Genomic DNA, 17,768 nt, shown 5'->3' with positions numbered 1-17,768 from the left:
TTATATGTGTTTGCGCACGTGAAATCAGGAAGCAACATAATACACACATGACGACAGGAGTGACGGCGGTGTGTAAATGGAGTTACTCTCCCACTTCTGCTGGTTTACTGAGATCTCTTATCCCGTGCGAATTAGCTATTAAAGGTCCCCTATTATGCCCCTTTTCACAAGATGTAAAATAAGTCTCTGATGTCCCCAGAGTGTGTGTGTGAAGTTTCAGCTCAAAATACCCAACAGATCATTTTTTACAGCATGTTTAAATTGTCATTTTTTGGGGCTCAGAAAAACGCGCTGTTTTAGTGTGTGCCCTTTAAATGCAAATGAGCTGCTGCTGGACGACCCAGGGGGCGGAGCTTCATGAGCTCACGCTCAGTCTCTCAGGACAATCTCATCTCACGGAATGATGATAATATCAGAAACTCTCAGTAACGGTGTTCATTTCGAGTCGGACAATAATGCCTACAGAGTCAGAGTGCTGTATAGAGATGGAACAGGTATAGTTTAGTAGTTTAATTACGGTTATAACGTATTTGTGATCTGCTTGTATGTATCCATTATTAATAGCCTACAAGTCTGCTGTTTCGGATCAGGTCCGAATGATGATCAAACATATACTGATGAGTTTAATAAAGTTTATTGTACATCACACAAAAGATGAAGCGTCAGTTTTACTTCAGAAAATCACCGTAAGAGCTGAGTAAACACAGTAAGTTATAAGAAGTGTGCAAGTACATAAACGAATTTCGGTAGAGTTGAGGGAGCATTTTCTTTAAAAAACAAAATAATTCCACCTCGTCTTCAGCGTCTGCCTCAGATTTCGGGAGTAAATAGAGAGAGCTCTGTGGATTAATACATCCAGCCACACAACACCTACAACGCTTGGGAGACAGTCTCGTCAGTGCAGCAGCTGTGAGCTCGATCAGGGCGGGGCTATGTTGAAACGGCAGTGTCTGTCAACACTCGTGGGCGGGGCCTGTGCTTAGTGACGTCACTAAAGCCGCATTCTGAAGACAGGTCGTTGGGAGACACTGCTGATGATTTATGGGGATTAATAAAAAAGGAGTGAGTGGATTTGTATCACTATTGGCTGGTTGTGTACACACACTGCCAACACACATTTATGTCCAAACAGCATGCAGAAGTGAATTTTGCATAATAGGGGACCTTTAATATTACAGACGTCCTGTGGTAAAATTACATTACTCCATCTACCCTTAATACCGTCCGAATAGGGCTCAAGTAACTGACAGCTCTCCTGTCCCCATGTTAAAGGAAATCGGAAGTAATGCACAGAGGCTTTCTTTAATGAAAACATTGAAGTAATCTGTGAAAAGTAATCTGATTACATTACTTATAATTTACACCCAACTCTGCCCTGTTATATAATTGACATTGGTGTTCATTATGACTTTTCACTGGATAAAACCTTCTGCTCATAAGTAAATAACACAGTTTATGTGTGTGTGTGTGTGTGTGTGTGTGTGTGTGTGTGTGTGTGTGTGTGTGTGTGTTCAGCTTATGAGCTGCAGAGGTGTCCGGATCCGCGGCCCTTCCGGAACGGAGTGGTGATTGGCAGTGATTTCGGCGTGGGAATGACCATCTCGTTCCAGTGCCTGCCGGGATACACACTTCTGGGGGAATCGGCGCTCACGTGTTTGCATGGCATCAGCCGCAACTGGAACCATCCTGTGCCTCGATGTGACGGTACCCAACAAACCTTTCGTCTTCTAGCCCTTCTTACAGACAATACTGAAATATTCCCTTCTTCAACCGGCCCATGCGAAAACAAGGATAATATCGGAAGGGCATTAAATGTCACGCAATGCTGATGTTGTTTACTTTAACAATTTGAGAACAAAGTATAATTTGCATGGTTTGACGTGATATGATAAGCGATCGTTAAATTTAACCGGCGCGATTTACTGCAATGCTTTTTTCCCCTTACAAAAGTGGATGTTACTTACTTGTTCAGACGACATTTTACGGTAAAAATTCTTATGTTGGTCAAACTTCCAAAAAGTAGAATCTGTGATTGCGAATGCCAGGATCCACACCGGCGGTGCGGTGATTGACAGCTGCACATTCTTCTCAAAACATCGATTCATCCGCGCTGTGCCGGGCCGAGGCACAACCCACGTACAGTTGATAACTCCGTGAATAACTGCAATTGCAGATTTCAAACAGAGATGGCGACAAAGAGGAAAAACTGCGGCTGCATCTTTAAAAAAAGACCTAATCCTGGCTTAATCTAAGCTCTATCTGTGAAACCAGGCCATAAAGGTTTCAATTAAACTGTCAAGGTTCATTAGTTAACATTAGTTTGTATTAACTAAACATGAACTAACCATGAGCAATACATTTGTTACGGTATTTGTTAATCTTTGTTAATATTAGTTAATTAAAATACAGCTGTTCATTGTTAGTTCATGTTAGTTCACAGTGCATTAACTAATGTTAACAAGATTTTAATAAAGTATTAGTAAATGTTGAAATTAACATTAACAAAGATTAATAAATGCTGTATACGTGCAGTTCATTATTAGTTCATGCTAACTAATGTTAACTAACGGACCTTATTGTAAAGTGTTACCGTAAAATGAGGATTCAGGTTAAAACGAAAGTTACAGGATACAAACCAAAGCCAACGGGAAGTTTAACCGTCCAGTTGCAGTCAAGCTAATGCAATTAACTAATGTAGTTCACTAATGTTAACTTACGAACCTTATTGTAAAGTGTTACCGTAAATTCTATAAAAGCTGCAGTGGTAAATGTGGACCATATATGCTTTATAATGCTTTTCTGCATGCATTAAACTGTGAACTGAAGTGTGACGTCACTGCATCTGTATAAGGCATTGTGCTGAGTTATGATTGGATTGGTCTTCCTTCAGCTCTTTGCGGTGGGAATATCACGGCCCTCAACGGCACCATCTACTCTCCGGGACACCCGGCTGATTACCCCAACCTTAAAGACTGCATCTGGAGCATCCGAGTCCCTCCAGGCAACGGCATCCACATCAACTTCACCGTGCTCAACACCGAGCCCATCTACGACTACATCACCATCTGGTACGAGTTTAGAAGAGTCTTCACCTAAACGCTAACATCTGCTGAGCCTCGTATAACCTCAGGACTGACAGAACTCACACGAGTGTTAAGAATAACCTCGGGTTTCGGATAGAGATACTGATTATTTTAGTGTTTCAGAGTCTGATCATCGTCATTCATAAACTATTTTATACAAATTCATAATTACTTTTCTTAATATGATACAAAAAAATAAGTTAACCATTAGATTGCAAAACAACAATTGCACAATTGCAATTCATTTATTCATTAATGAATTAATTCATTTATTTATTGTTATGTTTTTATATTGAGTGATGATCAATATTATGTACAATTGTGTTGTTTTTTTTAAATGGCCGATGATGAACAATATTTTATTATTTTTCTATTTGTCAATATTATGACTTATGACAAATAATAAAATAAAAAAATTATTATTATTTAACATTTTGCTTTCGGACCAGCCACTTGACACTTGTTCATGGACAAGAACAAACTCTCTGGTGTTAATAATAATAATAATAATAATAATAATAATAATAATAATAATAAAATTGCAAAACAACTCCTTCACAATCGCCATAAATAAATTACTTTATTTATTTATTGTTTGTTTGTTATATTTTTAAATGACTGATGATGAACAACATTTTATAATGTACAATTGACATTTATTTATTTTATTATTTATTTGTTTGTTTGTTTTTAAATGGGCGATACAATATTTTATTAAATATGTATTATTATTTATTATTATTATTATAGTTGTTACTACTACTACTAATAATAATAATTAGATTATTTAATTAATTAATTGTATTTATTTAAATAATAATTAATGTTCTGTTTTTAAATGGCCAGTGATGAACAAATTCTACATCTCCTTCTTTTGGGCGATGTCTAGCGAGTTCAATGCCAAGCATTTTTTATGTTAGATTAAATGAAAACTGCTGTTTCTTGATGGCGTTATTGAGTGCTACTGTTAAAACCCACCGAACGATCGGTAAAAAAATAAAAGAACCGATTACCAAGTGTGAGTTTGGATCCATCAGAATGATTTGTCAAGAATTCCAGCAGAGAGTTTGTCCTTGTCCATGAAGACACGCATCTGTTCTAATGCTGCTGATCTGAGACTTACATAACACTTTTAGTCTTTTATCTGTTTTGTTTCACACATTTCTCTCTCTTCCATATATTTTCTCCTTGAGCGAACATTAGTGCTGAAGTGTCAAGTGGCTGGTGCGAATGCAAAATGTTGACGCTTGTGTTCACATCATGGAAAATAGGATTTTTCGTGCTTTTCCAGAACAAAAGGGTTTGATGTACTCAGTATAAATCCTTCCCCAGGAATGGCGTATTCAGAAATAATTGATCATAGAGTATGACCTCCCACATTTACATATCAATGCATATTCAAAGCTCAATGCTGTTGTTACTCACTTCTCATGCAAAGGGTCGTTTACATACAGAAGTCTTCGAGGTTCAAATATTGAAAACAGACTTACTTTTAGTTTAATAATTTAATTCTCACGGTACAAAATCTGTGGACATGACATTGTGACTCTTTTTGGGGCATTTTCCACAAACATCAAAAAGTTAAACTAAAGAAGATAAACTATAGAGGAAAAGTTTACATTAGTCTCTGTGGTAACACTTTACTTAAAGCCTTTATGCATAATGCATTATAACAGTATTTGAATGCATTTATTATGCATTGTAATGCACCTCATGAATAACTGTAACCACAGTTATAATATTATATATTCATTGAACACCTTTAGAAAGAATAATGCATTAAAACACATGCTAAACAACCAGTTTCAGATGCAACAAGGAATCTGCAAATAATATAATGCATTTTAACTTTAGTTAGTTATTTATGAAGCGATATAATCGTCTACTTCACTCTAAAAAATAATTCAAGGGATCTGTTACCACTACATAATTTAATACATTGTTGTAAATTAAAACTTCTAAATTGTTAATTTGATTAAACCTTTTAAGTTGCCAGCATTATTTTAATGAGTTGTCATGACAGAATAATGTTGATAATTACATAAACTTAATAATGTATGTAATTTAAACATAAATATATGTGTTTATTAGTTTAAAACAATATTTACGTTGTAGCAACCCAATGAAATTGGCTTGATAAATTATTTTTTCCACACCATTTGAGTTCAGGATTTCAAAGCTCCTCCCCCACTTAACAAGCAAGGAGCAAGTTCAGACATGTTTTAGGCTGACCAGTATGACACAAAGGACATTTCAAGGTGAGTAATCTGAGTTTTATTTCATTTACAAATAAATTCTCTCCATTTAACTAGAGGTTTAGCTACACCTGGTAACACAATTGATGTTAGCAGTGTAATTTGACCAGGATAGCAGTGGATAAGAATGTAAAAACGGTTTCATTGAAAAATATGCTCAGCCAGAGAGGGAATTTCATTTGTGCTGTAAATAGGAAAATAATTTAATATGAATGAATAATTTAAGAAAGAAGAGGACCTTTTCAAGGAGTTTGCTTATTTTCAAGGAGTATTACAACATCTTGAAAATAAAATAAAATCTTCACTTGGCACAGTGTAAACACACAGGGCAACAACATCCTCCTGCACTGCTCTCTTTCAGTTCAAATTTTAGGTATATTACACTGGCCACACACTGGGTCTACCCAGGTCAGTGATATCATAACAATGGGCTATTTAGTTTAATAAAGAGATGTATGGAAAAAGACTTGTAAAAATGTGTATGACTGTTGCTTTTCACTTAACCATTTGAATTATTTCAAATTTATATATTTGATATTATTTCAATATTATTTCAATATTTCAACCATTTGAAACTTACTATTATTTTTATAATAAAATATTTTTGATTGTTACTTATTGATGCAACCTATTTTGGCCATTTGAGTAACTAGGTGCATGGTCATTAAAAAAAAAAAAAAAAAAAAGTTAAAATAGAGTTAAAGTTAAAATAGAACAAAGTTTCCAGTGATTAACTGAATTAAGTAAGATTAACTTAAAAAATCAGCAATAATAATCCAATTCATTAGCTCTAACATGCTATCTATATTTTCTCTTGCTTTACAAGAACACACAAGAGTTTGAGGAAGACATTGAAAGGCAAGTGATGACAATTGCCATCATCGGTGATCAACCTACTTCAGGATTTGACCACAAGACGGCAAGCATTGTGGTTAAGGGCATCAAAATCCTGAATGGAATGGACATCTCAAGGTGCTGTGCTCTGCTGATGGGCATAATATATGCTCTGAATCTGAGTTTCCCCAAGGAACTTAAATATACAGTGGTGTGAAAAAGTGTTTGCCCCCTTGGTAAATATGATCAAATATGGCTGTAAAAAATAAATCTGCATTTTTAATCCTTTTGATATTTTATTTAAAAAATGTGCAAAAATCTAACCTTTTATTGAAGTAAAATAATTGAAAGTGGGGGGAAAATCACATTACGAAATAAATTATTTCTAGAACAGGCTGTCAGGTTTAGATTTTTTATCTGTTGGTATTTGATCGAATCCATGATGCCATGTATCTGAACAAGATGTCCAGGACCTCTGGCAGAAAATTAGGCCCACAGCATTAAAGATACAGCAGAGTATTTAATTTTACACATGGGGTACTTTTTTATCCCTGTGTGTACCAAACCCATCTTAAGTGTTTGCTGCCAAAAAAGCTAATGTTTTTGTTTCATCTGACCACAGAACATTTGAAAAGTAACTGACACTACTGGAACTTCAAACGGGATGGGTTCTGTGGTCAGATGAAACAAAAACATTAGCTTTTTTTGGCAGAAAACACTTAAGATGGGTTTGGAACACACAGGGATAAAAAAGTACCCCATGTGTAAAATTAAATACTCTGCTGTATCTTTAATGCTGTGGGCCTAATTTTCTGCCAGAGGTCCTGGACATCTTGTTCAGATACATGGCATCACGGATTCGATCAAATACCAACAGATAAAAAATCTAAACCTGACAGCCTGTTCTAGAAATCTTATAACAGAGAACAGGATGGAGAGATTCTGTATGGAGGAATGGTCTCTGATCTCTCGTCAGGTGTTCTCCAAACTCATCAGGCATTATAGGAGAAAACTCAGAGCTGTTATCTTGGAAAAAAGAGGTTGCAAAAAGTATTTAATAAAAGGGGGCAAACAATTGTTCTCAATGTGTTTTGGAGAAAAACATTTATTTCATAATGTGATTTTCCCCCCACTTTCAATTATTTTACTTCAATGAAAGGTTAGATTTTTGCAATTTTTAAAAAAATAAAATATCAAAAGGATTAAAAATGCAGATTTATTTTTTTACAGCCATATTTGATCATATCTTTTTTACACCACTGTACCTGTGAAGTGTTTCAGAAGCTGTTTCTTGAACTTGATGGACTGAAACCCAGTGCAAAAGTAATGCGTCTGAAGAACAGTATTTTCTGAAATCTCTACTTGTTCCGGAAAAAATTTTGTTCACTTTTTTTTTTTTTTGTAATTTGAAGTCTACTGTAGGCTGATCTTTGTGTTATATGTCATACTGCTTGAAAAACTGAGGTTAATATATGAATGTCAGTAGCATTTATATATGCTTGTTTGTGACAGTAGCAATCTTAGATGTTTTAAAAATGGGGTTTACTGTGAAGAAATAGTTTTAAAATGTAAAGTTTTACAGATTGTTTGACACTGTGGAAAAATATGTAAATGCCAATAACTTTGCTGTGTTGGAATTTATTCATTGTGATGGCATAACTGAGTATGCATACAAATGTTTTAAAGGCAAATCTGTAGGGCCAGTTTGTTTATAATTTGTGGGGAGCACACATTTTTGTTTTGTAAATTGTGCAAAGTGCAAAATTTTGAAACTCAATTTTTGAAACTGCAGTTCAAAATAAAAAAAAGTTAACTAACAAAATTGTTGTTGAATTAATTAATTTCTTACAAGCAACTAAATGAATGAACAAAAACATGAAGAAAAAAAAAGCTAAACAATTAAAGCAACTTAATTTTTTATAGGTTGTGAACTTGAAAACTTGCATTTATAATTATGGTAATTAAGTACATAACACTGAATTTATTTTAAAATTTATGTAAAAAAAATAGTTGGAAAAACTTAATTTTTTCAAGTATTCAACTTAAAAAATAGAGTTTATGCTACTTAAAAATACCTCTGTCTAAAGAGTAAAAGATAATTTGTCTAACTCAATATAGTTTGTTGGCTGAACGTAATGTTATTAGAAGTTGTCATAACGCAAATATATTGATGCAAACTGTTGCGTTGATTTTTTTTGTTTGAACTACACAATATTTTTTAGAGTGTTCAAGCCTTTATGTATAATGCATTATAATAATGGTGTTCATAATGCAAATTATAATGCATTATACATAAAGGCTTGAAGTAGCCGATCTGTTATAAGGTTTTATAATAAACATTTACAGTTACAGCTTAAGACCAATACTTTCTATCTATCTGTCATATATATTTAATGAACATGCTCAACTTTAAAAAGGTTTCCCATGATAATAATTTTATGACACTAAAGTTGAGTAGTTTAGAAAGCTACATTGCTTTCGTTTTTTTTATTCTAACTTTCTGTAATCTGATTGTTTCAAAATAGTTTCATAAAAGCGTCTTCCTAATTAAAGGGGTGGTATAATGCCCTTTTCACAAGATGTAAAATAAGTCTCTGATGTCCCCAGAGTGTGTGTGTGAAGTTTTAGCTCTAAATACCCCACAGATATTTTAATTTTACAGCATGTTAAAATTGTCACTTTTTGAGGGTGAGCAAAAACGCACCGTTTTTGTGTCTGTCCCTTTAAATGTAAATGAGCTGCTGCTCCCGGCGCAGAGGGCGGAGCTACAAGAGCTTCTGTGTGTGTGTGTGTGTGTGTGTGTGTGTGTGTGCGCGCGCGTGTGTGTTAGCAGCTCTGATTACCTCACACACACATGCACTGAACATTTCAAAAACTTTTAGCCTTTTATGTTCAAACCGGAGTCAGACAATGATGGAGAGACTCAAGAAGAAGAGACAACATGTAGAAGCAACAGGACATTTCTGAATGGTTAGTTGATGAATTTATGAAGCTGATGTGGAGTTAACTGTCTTCTAGTCATTGATTAGCATATTCTGTCATGATAATCTATAAATCGTGTTCAGGGGGCGGGGTTTATGTAAATTCTAGGGTTGGTGATGTCACTAACCCGGGAGGAATGTGGTGTAGTCTCTACCAGCCGTTTGTTGTAGTCCTTAAAAAGCGATTTCTTTAAAAGCAAATATCTCCCTTTGCTTTGAACTTTGAGCGCTGTAACTTTGCAGATGTTGTTTATGCTCAAACAGCAACATTACACACTAACTTAAGTTAGAAAAGTCAAATCATAATCAACCACCCCTTTAAAGGAACACGCCACCATTTTTCTCCCCTACATTTAGATAGATGGGACATTTAGATATTTAGACTCGTGAATACGCAGGCCATAAGAAGTAATTAGTTTTGGGTTTTTTTGGATCACTTTTACTCACGACATGCTATCCGGCAACAAAGGATAGCGGCGGCGCTGCCAGACTAAGACAATGCATGCACTGAGACACAAATGCGTTTGCCCACCTATCTGAATGTAGGGGAGACGGTGAATAACCCCTATTTCAAGAAATGGTGACGTGTTCCTTTAAAAAACACTGTGCAATTACAGGATTTTGACAGATTGAGAAGCAAGGTCAGTGTTTTGATCGCTCTGCTTTAAGCGTGTAACTCACTATTGAGGGTTTTGAATGAGAACGACAGAAAAGAGATGCTGTTCTTTATGTGATCCCGGCAGACGTGGGAGAGCGAGAGAGAGAGAGTATTATATCAGCAAACAGAAGATGTCAAGGATGTTTTAAATGCCTCTATTGTCTCCTGTAGGGACGGCCCTGACCAAACCTCTCCTCAGATCGGTCAGTTCAGCGGGAGCTCGTCTCAGGAGTTCGTTTCCAGCACATCCAATCAGATCCTGCTAAAGTTCCACAGCGACTTCAGCACCAGCGGATTCTTTGTTCTGCGTTTCCATGGTGAGCAGTTTCCCGCTTTAATGTTGCACGGCTTAGTTTGCTGATCGTCTGTGTGTTGCTTATTGTCAGGTTGATTATCCTGGCTTATTCCCTCACGCCCACAGAACATGTTCTTTATGATCAACATACTTGCATACATTCAGCTCAAACTGTGCCGTGAAATTGCATTATGTACATTCAGGTTTCTGCTGTATATATGCCTGTTTTTTTGTGACAGCGCCACCTATAGAGGAGAGCTGAATTAAAGGGATAGATGCACTTTTATGATGGACAGATGCACTTTTATGAGATGCACTTTTATGATGATAGATGCACTTTTATGATGATAGATGCACTTTTATGATGAATAGATGCACTTTTATGCACTTTATGATGGATTGATGCACTTTTATGATGATAGATGCACTTTTATGATGAATAGATGCACTTTTATGATGGACAGATGCACTTTTATGAGATGCACTTTTATGATGATAGATGCACTTTTATGATGATAGATGCACTTTTATGATGAATAGATGCACTTTTATGCACTTTATGATGGATTGATGCACTTTTATGATGATAGATGCACTTTTATGATGAATAGATGCACTTTTATGATGGATTGATGCACTTTTATGATGATAGATGCACTTTTATGATGGATAGATGCACTTTTATGATGGATTGATGCACTATTATGATGAATAGATGCACTTTTATGATGGATAGATGCACTTTTATGATGGATAGATGCACTTTTATGATGGATAGATGCACTTTTATGATGGATTGATGCACTTTTATGATGATAGATGCACTTTATGATGGATAGATGCACTTTATGATGGATTGATGCACTTTTATGATGATAGATGCACTTTTATGATGATAGATGCACTTTTATGATGAATAGATGCACTTTTATGATGGATAGATGCACTTTTATGATGGATTGATGCACTTTTATGATGATAGATGCACTTTTATGATGGATAGATGCACTTTTATGATGATAGATGCACTTTTATGATAGATAGATGCACTTTTATGATGGATAGATGCACTTTTATGATGGACAGATGCACTTTTATGATGAATAGATGCACTTTTATGATGGACAGATGCACTTTTATGATGGACAGATGCACTTTTATGATGAATAGATGCACTTTTATGATGGACAGATGCACTTTTATGGACTTCAAAACAAAAACAGCCGTTCACTGCCATTGTAAAGCTTGGAAGAGCCAGAATATTTTTTAATATAACTCTGATTGTGTTTGTCTGAGAGAAGAATGTCATACACACCTAGGATGACTTCAGGGTGAGTAATTCATGGGCTAATTTTAATTTTTGGGTGAACTATCCCTTTAAACCTCAAACTGATGCAAAGACTAGACCCATGGAAATGATAAAAATTTTTATTATCTTTCCACATTTTGAACCTAAAAATCTTTCTATTTTTAACAATAGAGCAGGTGCAGCCATTGAGTGTTCAGGTCTTTCAGTGTCACACCAGATGTGATTTAAAGGCCGTGACATGAATTAAAAAGCATCTTTTTCATGTCAACCAGAGTTTTTGTCCTAACCGGCAGCGACAATTCTACTTTAGAAACGTCTTCTGTTTCTGCAACGTTGTGGCTGGAACAACAATGTCCAAAGTGTGACAATTATAATCTCAGATGTTGACTATGTGCTTTATTTCATGTTAAAAGCATCTAATGTGAGTTTGACTATCATTCATAGCCGTACTGAAAGCGGTGAGATCATTCACCTCAGATCATGAAAATAAATTAAAAGAAACAAGAACGAACAAGTGTATTGTATAACAAAGATGTTCCAAATGTTAAAATGGTGTAATATTTATGAATTTGATTTTGTGCTTATCTATTTGGTTGTGAGTGCAGTGAGCTTGCAGATAGACTCCGGCCAAACTCTCTTCTGATTGGCTGTGGTTTGTGATTGATTTGGTTGCGAGTGCAGTGAGCTTGCAGAGAGACTCCGCCCACATTATTTTAGCTGTTCATACCTGCTTTTTGATGTTGTAGCTTCTAGATTGTGGCGCAAACAGTTTTACCGTTTACTGCACTTTAAGCCTGTCACATATCAGACGAGTTAATGAAAAGCAAGTACATGCACGAGTTGAAAAATAAGGTCTTTTGTTCCAAATAAACTGAATTTAAAACCAGAATATAAGGCTCATATTTTGTTAAAAATAGGCTAAATATTTAAAGAGGTTTACCAATGGTGCGTTGAGGGTTAGGGGTTGGTTTGGACAAAATACCAATTACATTTAAATAATCAAACATTTATTCCTGAAAATGAATAATTCAAAAGCAGAATTTAATAGTAATTGCTGTAAAATAGTATAAAGAGCTAGTACATATAAAAAAAGCGCTATGTTCATAGGAGTATTTCACGTTGCTGCTTTGCTCTCTTGCTGTTTGTTTTACTGCTCTCAAAAACACAGGCTAGAAATGATATTACTTGTTTGGTTGGGAAATGGCTTCGATTATTGCCTCGGATGGCACTGTAATGTGTTTGGAAACTTCCGTCATCCGTAATAACACCCATTTCTGAACGAGCAGGAGTAGAAACATACGCAGTTGGCTTCTCAAATCCTTGCTGTTATGAAACCTCATAAGTTACGGTTTGAAATGCACTATAATGTGTGGATCATACAAGCAGAGGCATGTGGAGACTGAACAGAGTTTGCATTTAGCATGCATAGGTTTTAATTAGTGCTGGGCAACGATTAATCGCGATTATTCGCATCACATTTGTGTTTACAAAATATATATGTGTGTGTGCTGTGTATAATTATTTTGTATATATAAATACACACACATGCATGTATATTTTTAAGAAAATGTTTTATAATATTAATTATGTACAAATATATATATATATATATTAGTGTTGTCAGTTAAACAAGTTATTAACGGCGTTAGCGCAAACCCATTTTAACGGCGTAAAAATTTTAGCGCGAGATTAACGTTCTTTTTGGCCTAGCTAACGTTGTAGTTTTTTTCACATGCTGTTGCAACAACTAGTAACGTTAGAAAAACTACAACACCACACCGGATCTAGCTAGACCGGACACAAAACAACAGGCACGCCGCACACACTTGTTTGGGCTCGCAAGCCGGCCGAAGAGTAGTAGGCTAACGTTACGTTTGAGTGGATGGCGAGCACGAGACGCCGAAATGGATGCCAATAAGATTCTGAATGGAAAGTTTACTTTTAAAACGTTGCCAAATGGTTCCATTGACAAGACCAAAGTGATCTGTGTGTTTCGTCGTTGTGAACTGAGCGATCATCGCAGCTCGTCCAGTCTGAAACACCACTTGACGTGAATTCTCTGGTGCGATTATTTGCTCCGAGTGAGAATGTTAGTGTGAAATTGAACACTAGTATATGCCAATGTTGTTTTCAATAAAAAAAACATTTGCACAAAGCAAGCCGATCCACTTTTCCATGTTGATAAGAGCATTAAAATGAGAAAAAAATAATGGGACAAAAAGAAATCAAGGGACATTTAGAATTGATAAAAATGTGCGATTAATCGCGAGTTAACTATGACATTAATGCGATTAATCGCGATTAAATATTTTAATCGTTTGACAGCACTAATATATATATATGTGCATATGTGCATATGTGTATATTTATATATACAAAATAATTATACACAGCACACACACATATATTATGTAAACACAAACTTTTATTTTGGAAACGATTAATCATTGCCCAGCACGAATTGACTTCAATTTTGTAAATTCTTTTTGGTTTTACTATGAAATATGCAGTTGCCGCTCCTGCTGGAGATAAATGTGGCCAGAATAAGTAATCTTCGTGTTTGATGCTTTGCGATGCTCACTCGGTGATTGAACAGAGCGTTTAACAGGGGAAATAGCATCTGAACACAACAGACGACCTTTGACCCCATCGCATCTCTCTAATCCGTTTTGCCATTGTGATGGGAAAGTGTTATTCGATAAAGGACAATAATATCTGCGTTGGCATATTTTCTGCTGATGCTTTTGAGGTTTACCAATAAAGCAATACAAAATGAGGAAGTTAAGTCAAGAGCTGCAGAGCACAAAGCTCGTTAGGGTTTTAAAAGATAATCAAATAAGATGCTTGCGGTCCCAGAGCGTGTGTTTCTGTTTCCTCCTGATGAGGAATTTTAAATGAGATGTGCTTTTGTTTATCAGCGGCGCCGTCTCACAGTATAGAGGTCATTTAACTGTGTGTAAATCTTCATGATGTTAAGATACTGAGAGCGTTGGCTGGATGAAAACTCATTTAAACTAATCCTTAACTATCTTACAACCTTCCTTGTGTGTGTGTCGGCAGACATGAACGAGCAACACTCTTTTCTTCTTCAGTTAATTTATCAATTGAACTTGTCTAATAATAACCAATAATAATTACAGAAAATTGTTACGTTTATTAGCAGGTTCATTTAATATATTTCATGTATACAGTAAAATAGTTTTAATTATTTTTACTTTATTTATTCATCTGCAATGTATTCATTCATTGTCAAGATTAATAATTATAACAGATTATTAAATGTATTAGCAAATTAATTAAATTACTACATTTTAAATAAATTATTTAATGTTACAGCATTATTGTGCATTATTTTGATCATATTTTTTAGCAGGTTGTTTAGCATGAACAATATATTACTTTATATTTAATTACATCTATTAGCAAAATTATTGCATTGACATTTAAAAGGAATACTTTTAATATTATAGCATTATCTTTCTTTTTGAATATGTATATAAACATAATTTCCCAGCATTGCTGCACTAAAGCATGTAGTTTGTATAAACAATATTTAAAATGTGTTAATTATATATCTCAGTGAGGGAATATGACATGTTCTGCTCAACATCAAAATAGTGGTTATTATCATAACACGCCAGTAATAGAAGGTTTTTAACGTATATAATCCTCTTTTAGAAACTCATTGCAATTAGACAGTGTGCATAACGAGTGTTGGCGAGGCAGATGCTGAGACGGTGATTATGATTCATACTCGCGTGTAATTTTGTTGTGCATTTAGAGAAACTCCAGTGACAGGTGTGATGATTTAAGATGTAATTGTGTGGGTTGTTTTCAAAGCGTTATCACTTAAACAAGCTCTAAACATCACGTATCTCGCTCATCTCGTTCCCAGCTTACCAGCTCCGTGTGTGTCAGCCTCCCGCACCCGTGGCCAACGCAGAAGTCCTGGCTGAAGATGATATATTCGAAATTGGTAAGAACATTTTCTTTTTTTATTCTTTATTAAGCTTTACATAAACAGTGAACCATCAACAGCAACACGATATGTTCGAAACAAGACTTCACGTTGCCCTCGTTCCTGAATGTTATAAGTACAAGTCATGCATGTTGTACTGAATATGCAAATAAAGACATGTAAACGTATGAATACATAAACGTGAGAAAAGAGAAAAATAAATAAAATGAAATGACTAAATAAAATTAACCTGATAAGAATGCATACAAATTATACATACATATACATGTCATATACCTATATATACACACATACATAAAGAGAAACTATATGTACATATATAATTATACATATGTGCAATGCTTATACTTACACATCCGTATATGCGTATACACATGCATTCATGCATCTATGAACACGCATATTCACACACTCCTAGCATGTGCTTACATACTTGCAACAACCCACTTACATCTGTTCATACACATGTGCGTGTAAAAAAAGCAAAACAAGTTACTCTAAATAAGTAAAGGAATATATGAAATAATGGATAATACTCGTTCCCTGACATTAACATTAACAAGAACTAAAATGAAAGGCAAAGTAATCTTTATTAACCCAATTGTCGGATGTACTATAGTTCCGTGTTAAAATAAAAGACCACATCTAAGACTGTAAACCCGAATAAGTTGGCAAAACTCAAAAAATTTAAGGCAATCAGTTGTTGCCTTAACTTAAAAATCATCAATTTTTAAGTTAAGAAAATCAAAGTAAGCATTTTACTTGTTCTTAACTTTAAATGTTTGAGTACACTAATTCATACATTTAACTTAAAATTTTCATGTAACCTCAATGTGAACATTTTTATTAGTATAAACTTAGCTAGCTATAACAAGCTAGTTCAATAAATGCTAAATTGTTAATTTGCCAACATGTTAACAATAGCATGGTATAGCACTTGCTGTATGAGTATGATTATGATTATAAAGCTTTTAACAAACTTGCTCTCAAACTAAGCTCATGCTCCATGATGGCAACTCTCCTAAAACCAACATTAACAGAAATTCTTCTAAATTAGCAAAACAAAACATTAATCACTACTAAATCTCCCACTTAACATTAATCTTGCACAAAAAACAACAACATTATATTACACTTAATTTTAGCATTTACTCTCGCTTTCGAGTGTCATGGGCAAAGCATGCTGGGAAATAGAAATCCCAGCCGTTTCAGTTCGACTTAAGTTCGTCTAAATTAAAAGAATTAATTTAATAAAACTCAAAACAATGAAACAGTTCAGTTTACTTAGAATATATCAGTTCTGTGAACTTGAAAGAAAAAGAAAGTGCTAAATACTCATAAAAGTTCATTTGACTGAACTAATCAGTTTAATTTAAGTTTGTCCTACTCAAACCAATTCATTATTTTGAGCGTTATGGTTTTCTGTGTAGTCGAAGCACGTAAGAACAGCGTTTGATGATCAGTTGTGTGTGTAGATTTATCATCGAACCCTCGTTAAAGAGAAACCCACCTTCACAATCCAGCGTTTCTTATTTAATGTGAAAGAAAATGCCTCTTTCTGTGGGGAAAATAACAGTGGCGCTCTGCATTTGTCATCATTACTGTCACGAGTGTGTAAGCGGTCAGGTCTTAATTAGCTAATGTGTTGTTGAGCGCACTCTGCAGTGGGAAAGAGAGATGTGTGTGTGTGTGTGTTCCTCAACAGGAGACATCATCAGGTACCGGTGCCTGCCGGGCTTCTCGCTGCTCGGCTCCGAGATCCTGACCTGTCGGCTGGGCGAGAGACTCCAGATGGATGGTCCTCCTCCCGTGTGCCAGGGTGAGTTTGGCAGCGCGTTCGACACGCTGTCTCATCTGTGTGTGTGTTCGTCCTGATGTCGTGTCTCGAGTTGTTAGCTCTGCCGCTAGTTGTTAGGCTCTTTTGGACTTACGGATTCGGGAAACTGTAGTAGAGTGATGCTAAAAGGCCCACTTTTTCGTTCTTCCTGTTGTGGTGGAAAGCTGGATGCTTTTAATGTTGTTTATGTGTCTATGTGGAGTTTTTAATACGCTTTAAGACAAACCATGTGTAAATTCATAAGTCGACACCATTGCTGAGTATTTTCTCCTTAAAACTGCAGTGAACCAAAGACAGTCTCAAAAACACGCTTTGAAATCGCTGGTGTTTCTGGAGAAGATTTTTGCATCAAAGAAGGCGGAGCTTCAAAACCACACCCACTTATCACCATGGACTTAAAGCTTAAAGTGTAACTTCACCAGTTTTCAACCCGCCTTGTATTGTTGCAGTGTCGGTAGTGTGTTTAAATATGTAAATGTTTTTCTCTCTGTTTAGCCTAGAACACTGTGTTCGTGCTCATCCAGTTTGAAATGTTGA

The 17,768-nt window shown here is 35.4% G+C and overlaps 1 protein-coding gene across 1 annotated transcript in view; it reads left to right on the top strand.

Annotated features, from left to right (window-relative positions):
• The window catches only part of csmd3a (CUB and Sushi multiple domains 3a), a 332,667-nt gene that overhangs the window by 209,073 nt on the left and 105,826 nt on the right, over nt 1-17,768 (top strand). Inside the window, exons 42-46 of the mRNA XM_084089625.1 lie at nt 1,516-1,704; nt 2,891-3,068; nt 9,983-10,128; nt 15,311-15,391; nt 17,100-17,213. Coding sequence (XP_083945751.1) covers nt 1,516-1,704; nt 2,891-3,068; nt 9,983-10,128; nt 15,311-15,391; nt 17,100-17,213 — 708 coding nt within the window. The remainder of the gene's footprint in view (nt 1-1,515; nt 1,705-2,890; nt 3,069-9,982; nt 10,129-15,310; nt 15,392-17,099; nt 17,214-17,768) is intronic.

The sequence above is a fragment of the Abramis brama genome, assembly GCF_963993115.1.
Source record: "Abramis brama genome assembly, chromosome: 17".
In the NCBI taxonomy this organism is placed as follows: domain Eukaryota; kingdom Metazoa; phylum Chordata; class Actinopteri; order Cypriniformes; family Leuciscidae; genus Abramis; species Abramis brama.
This window is presented reverse-complemented; position numbering and strand designations above follow the sequence as displayed.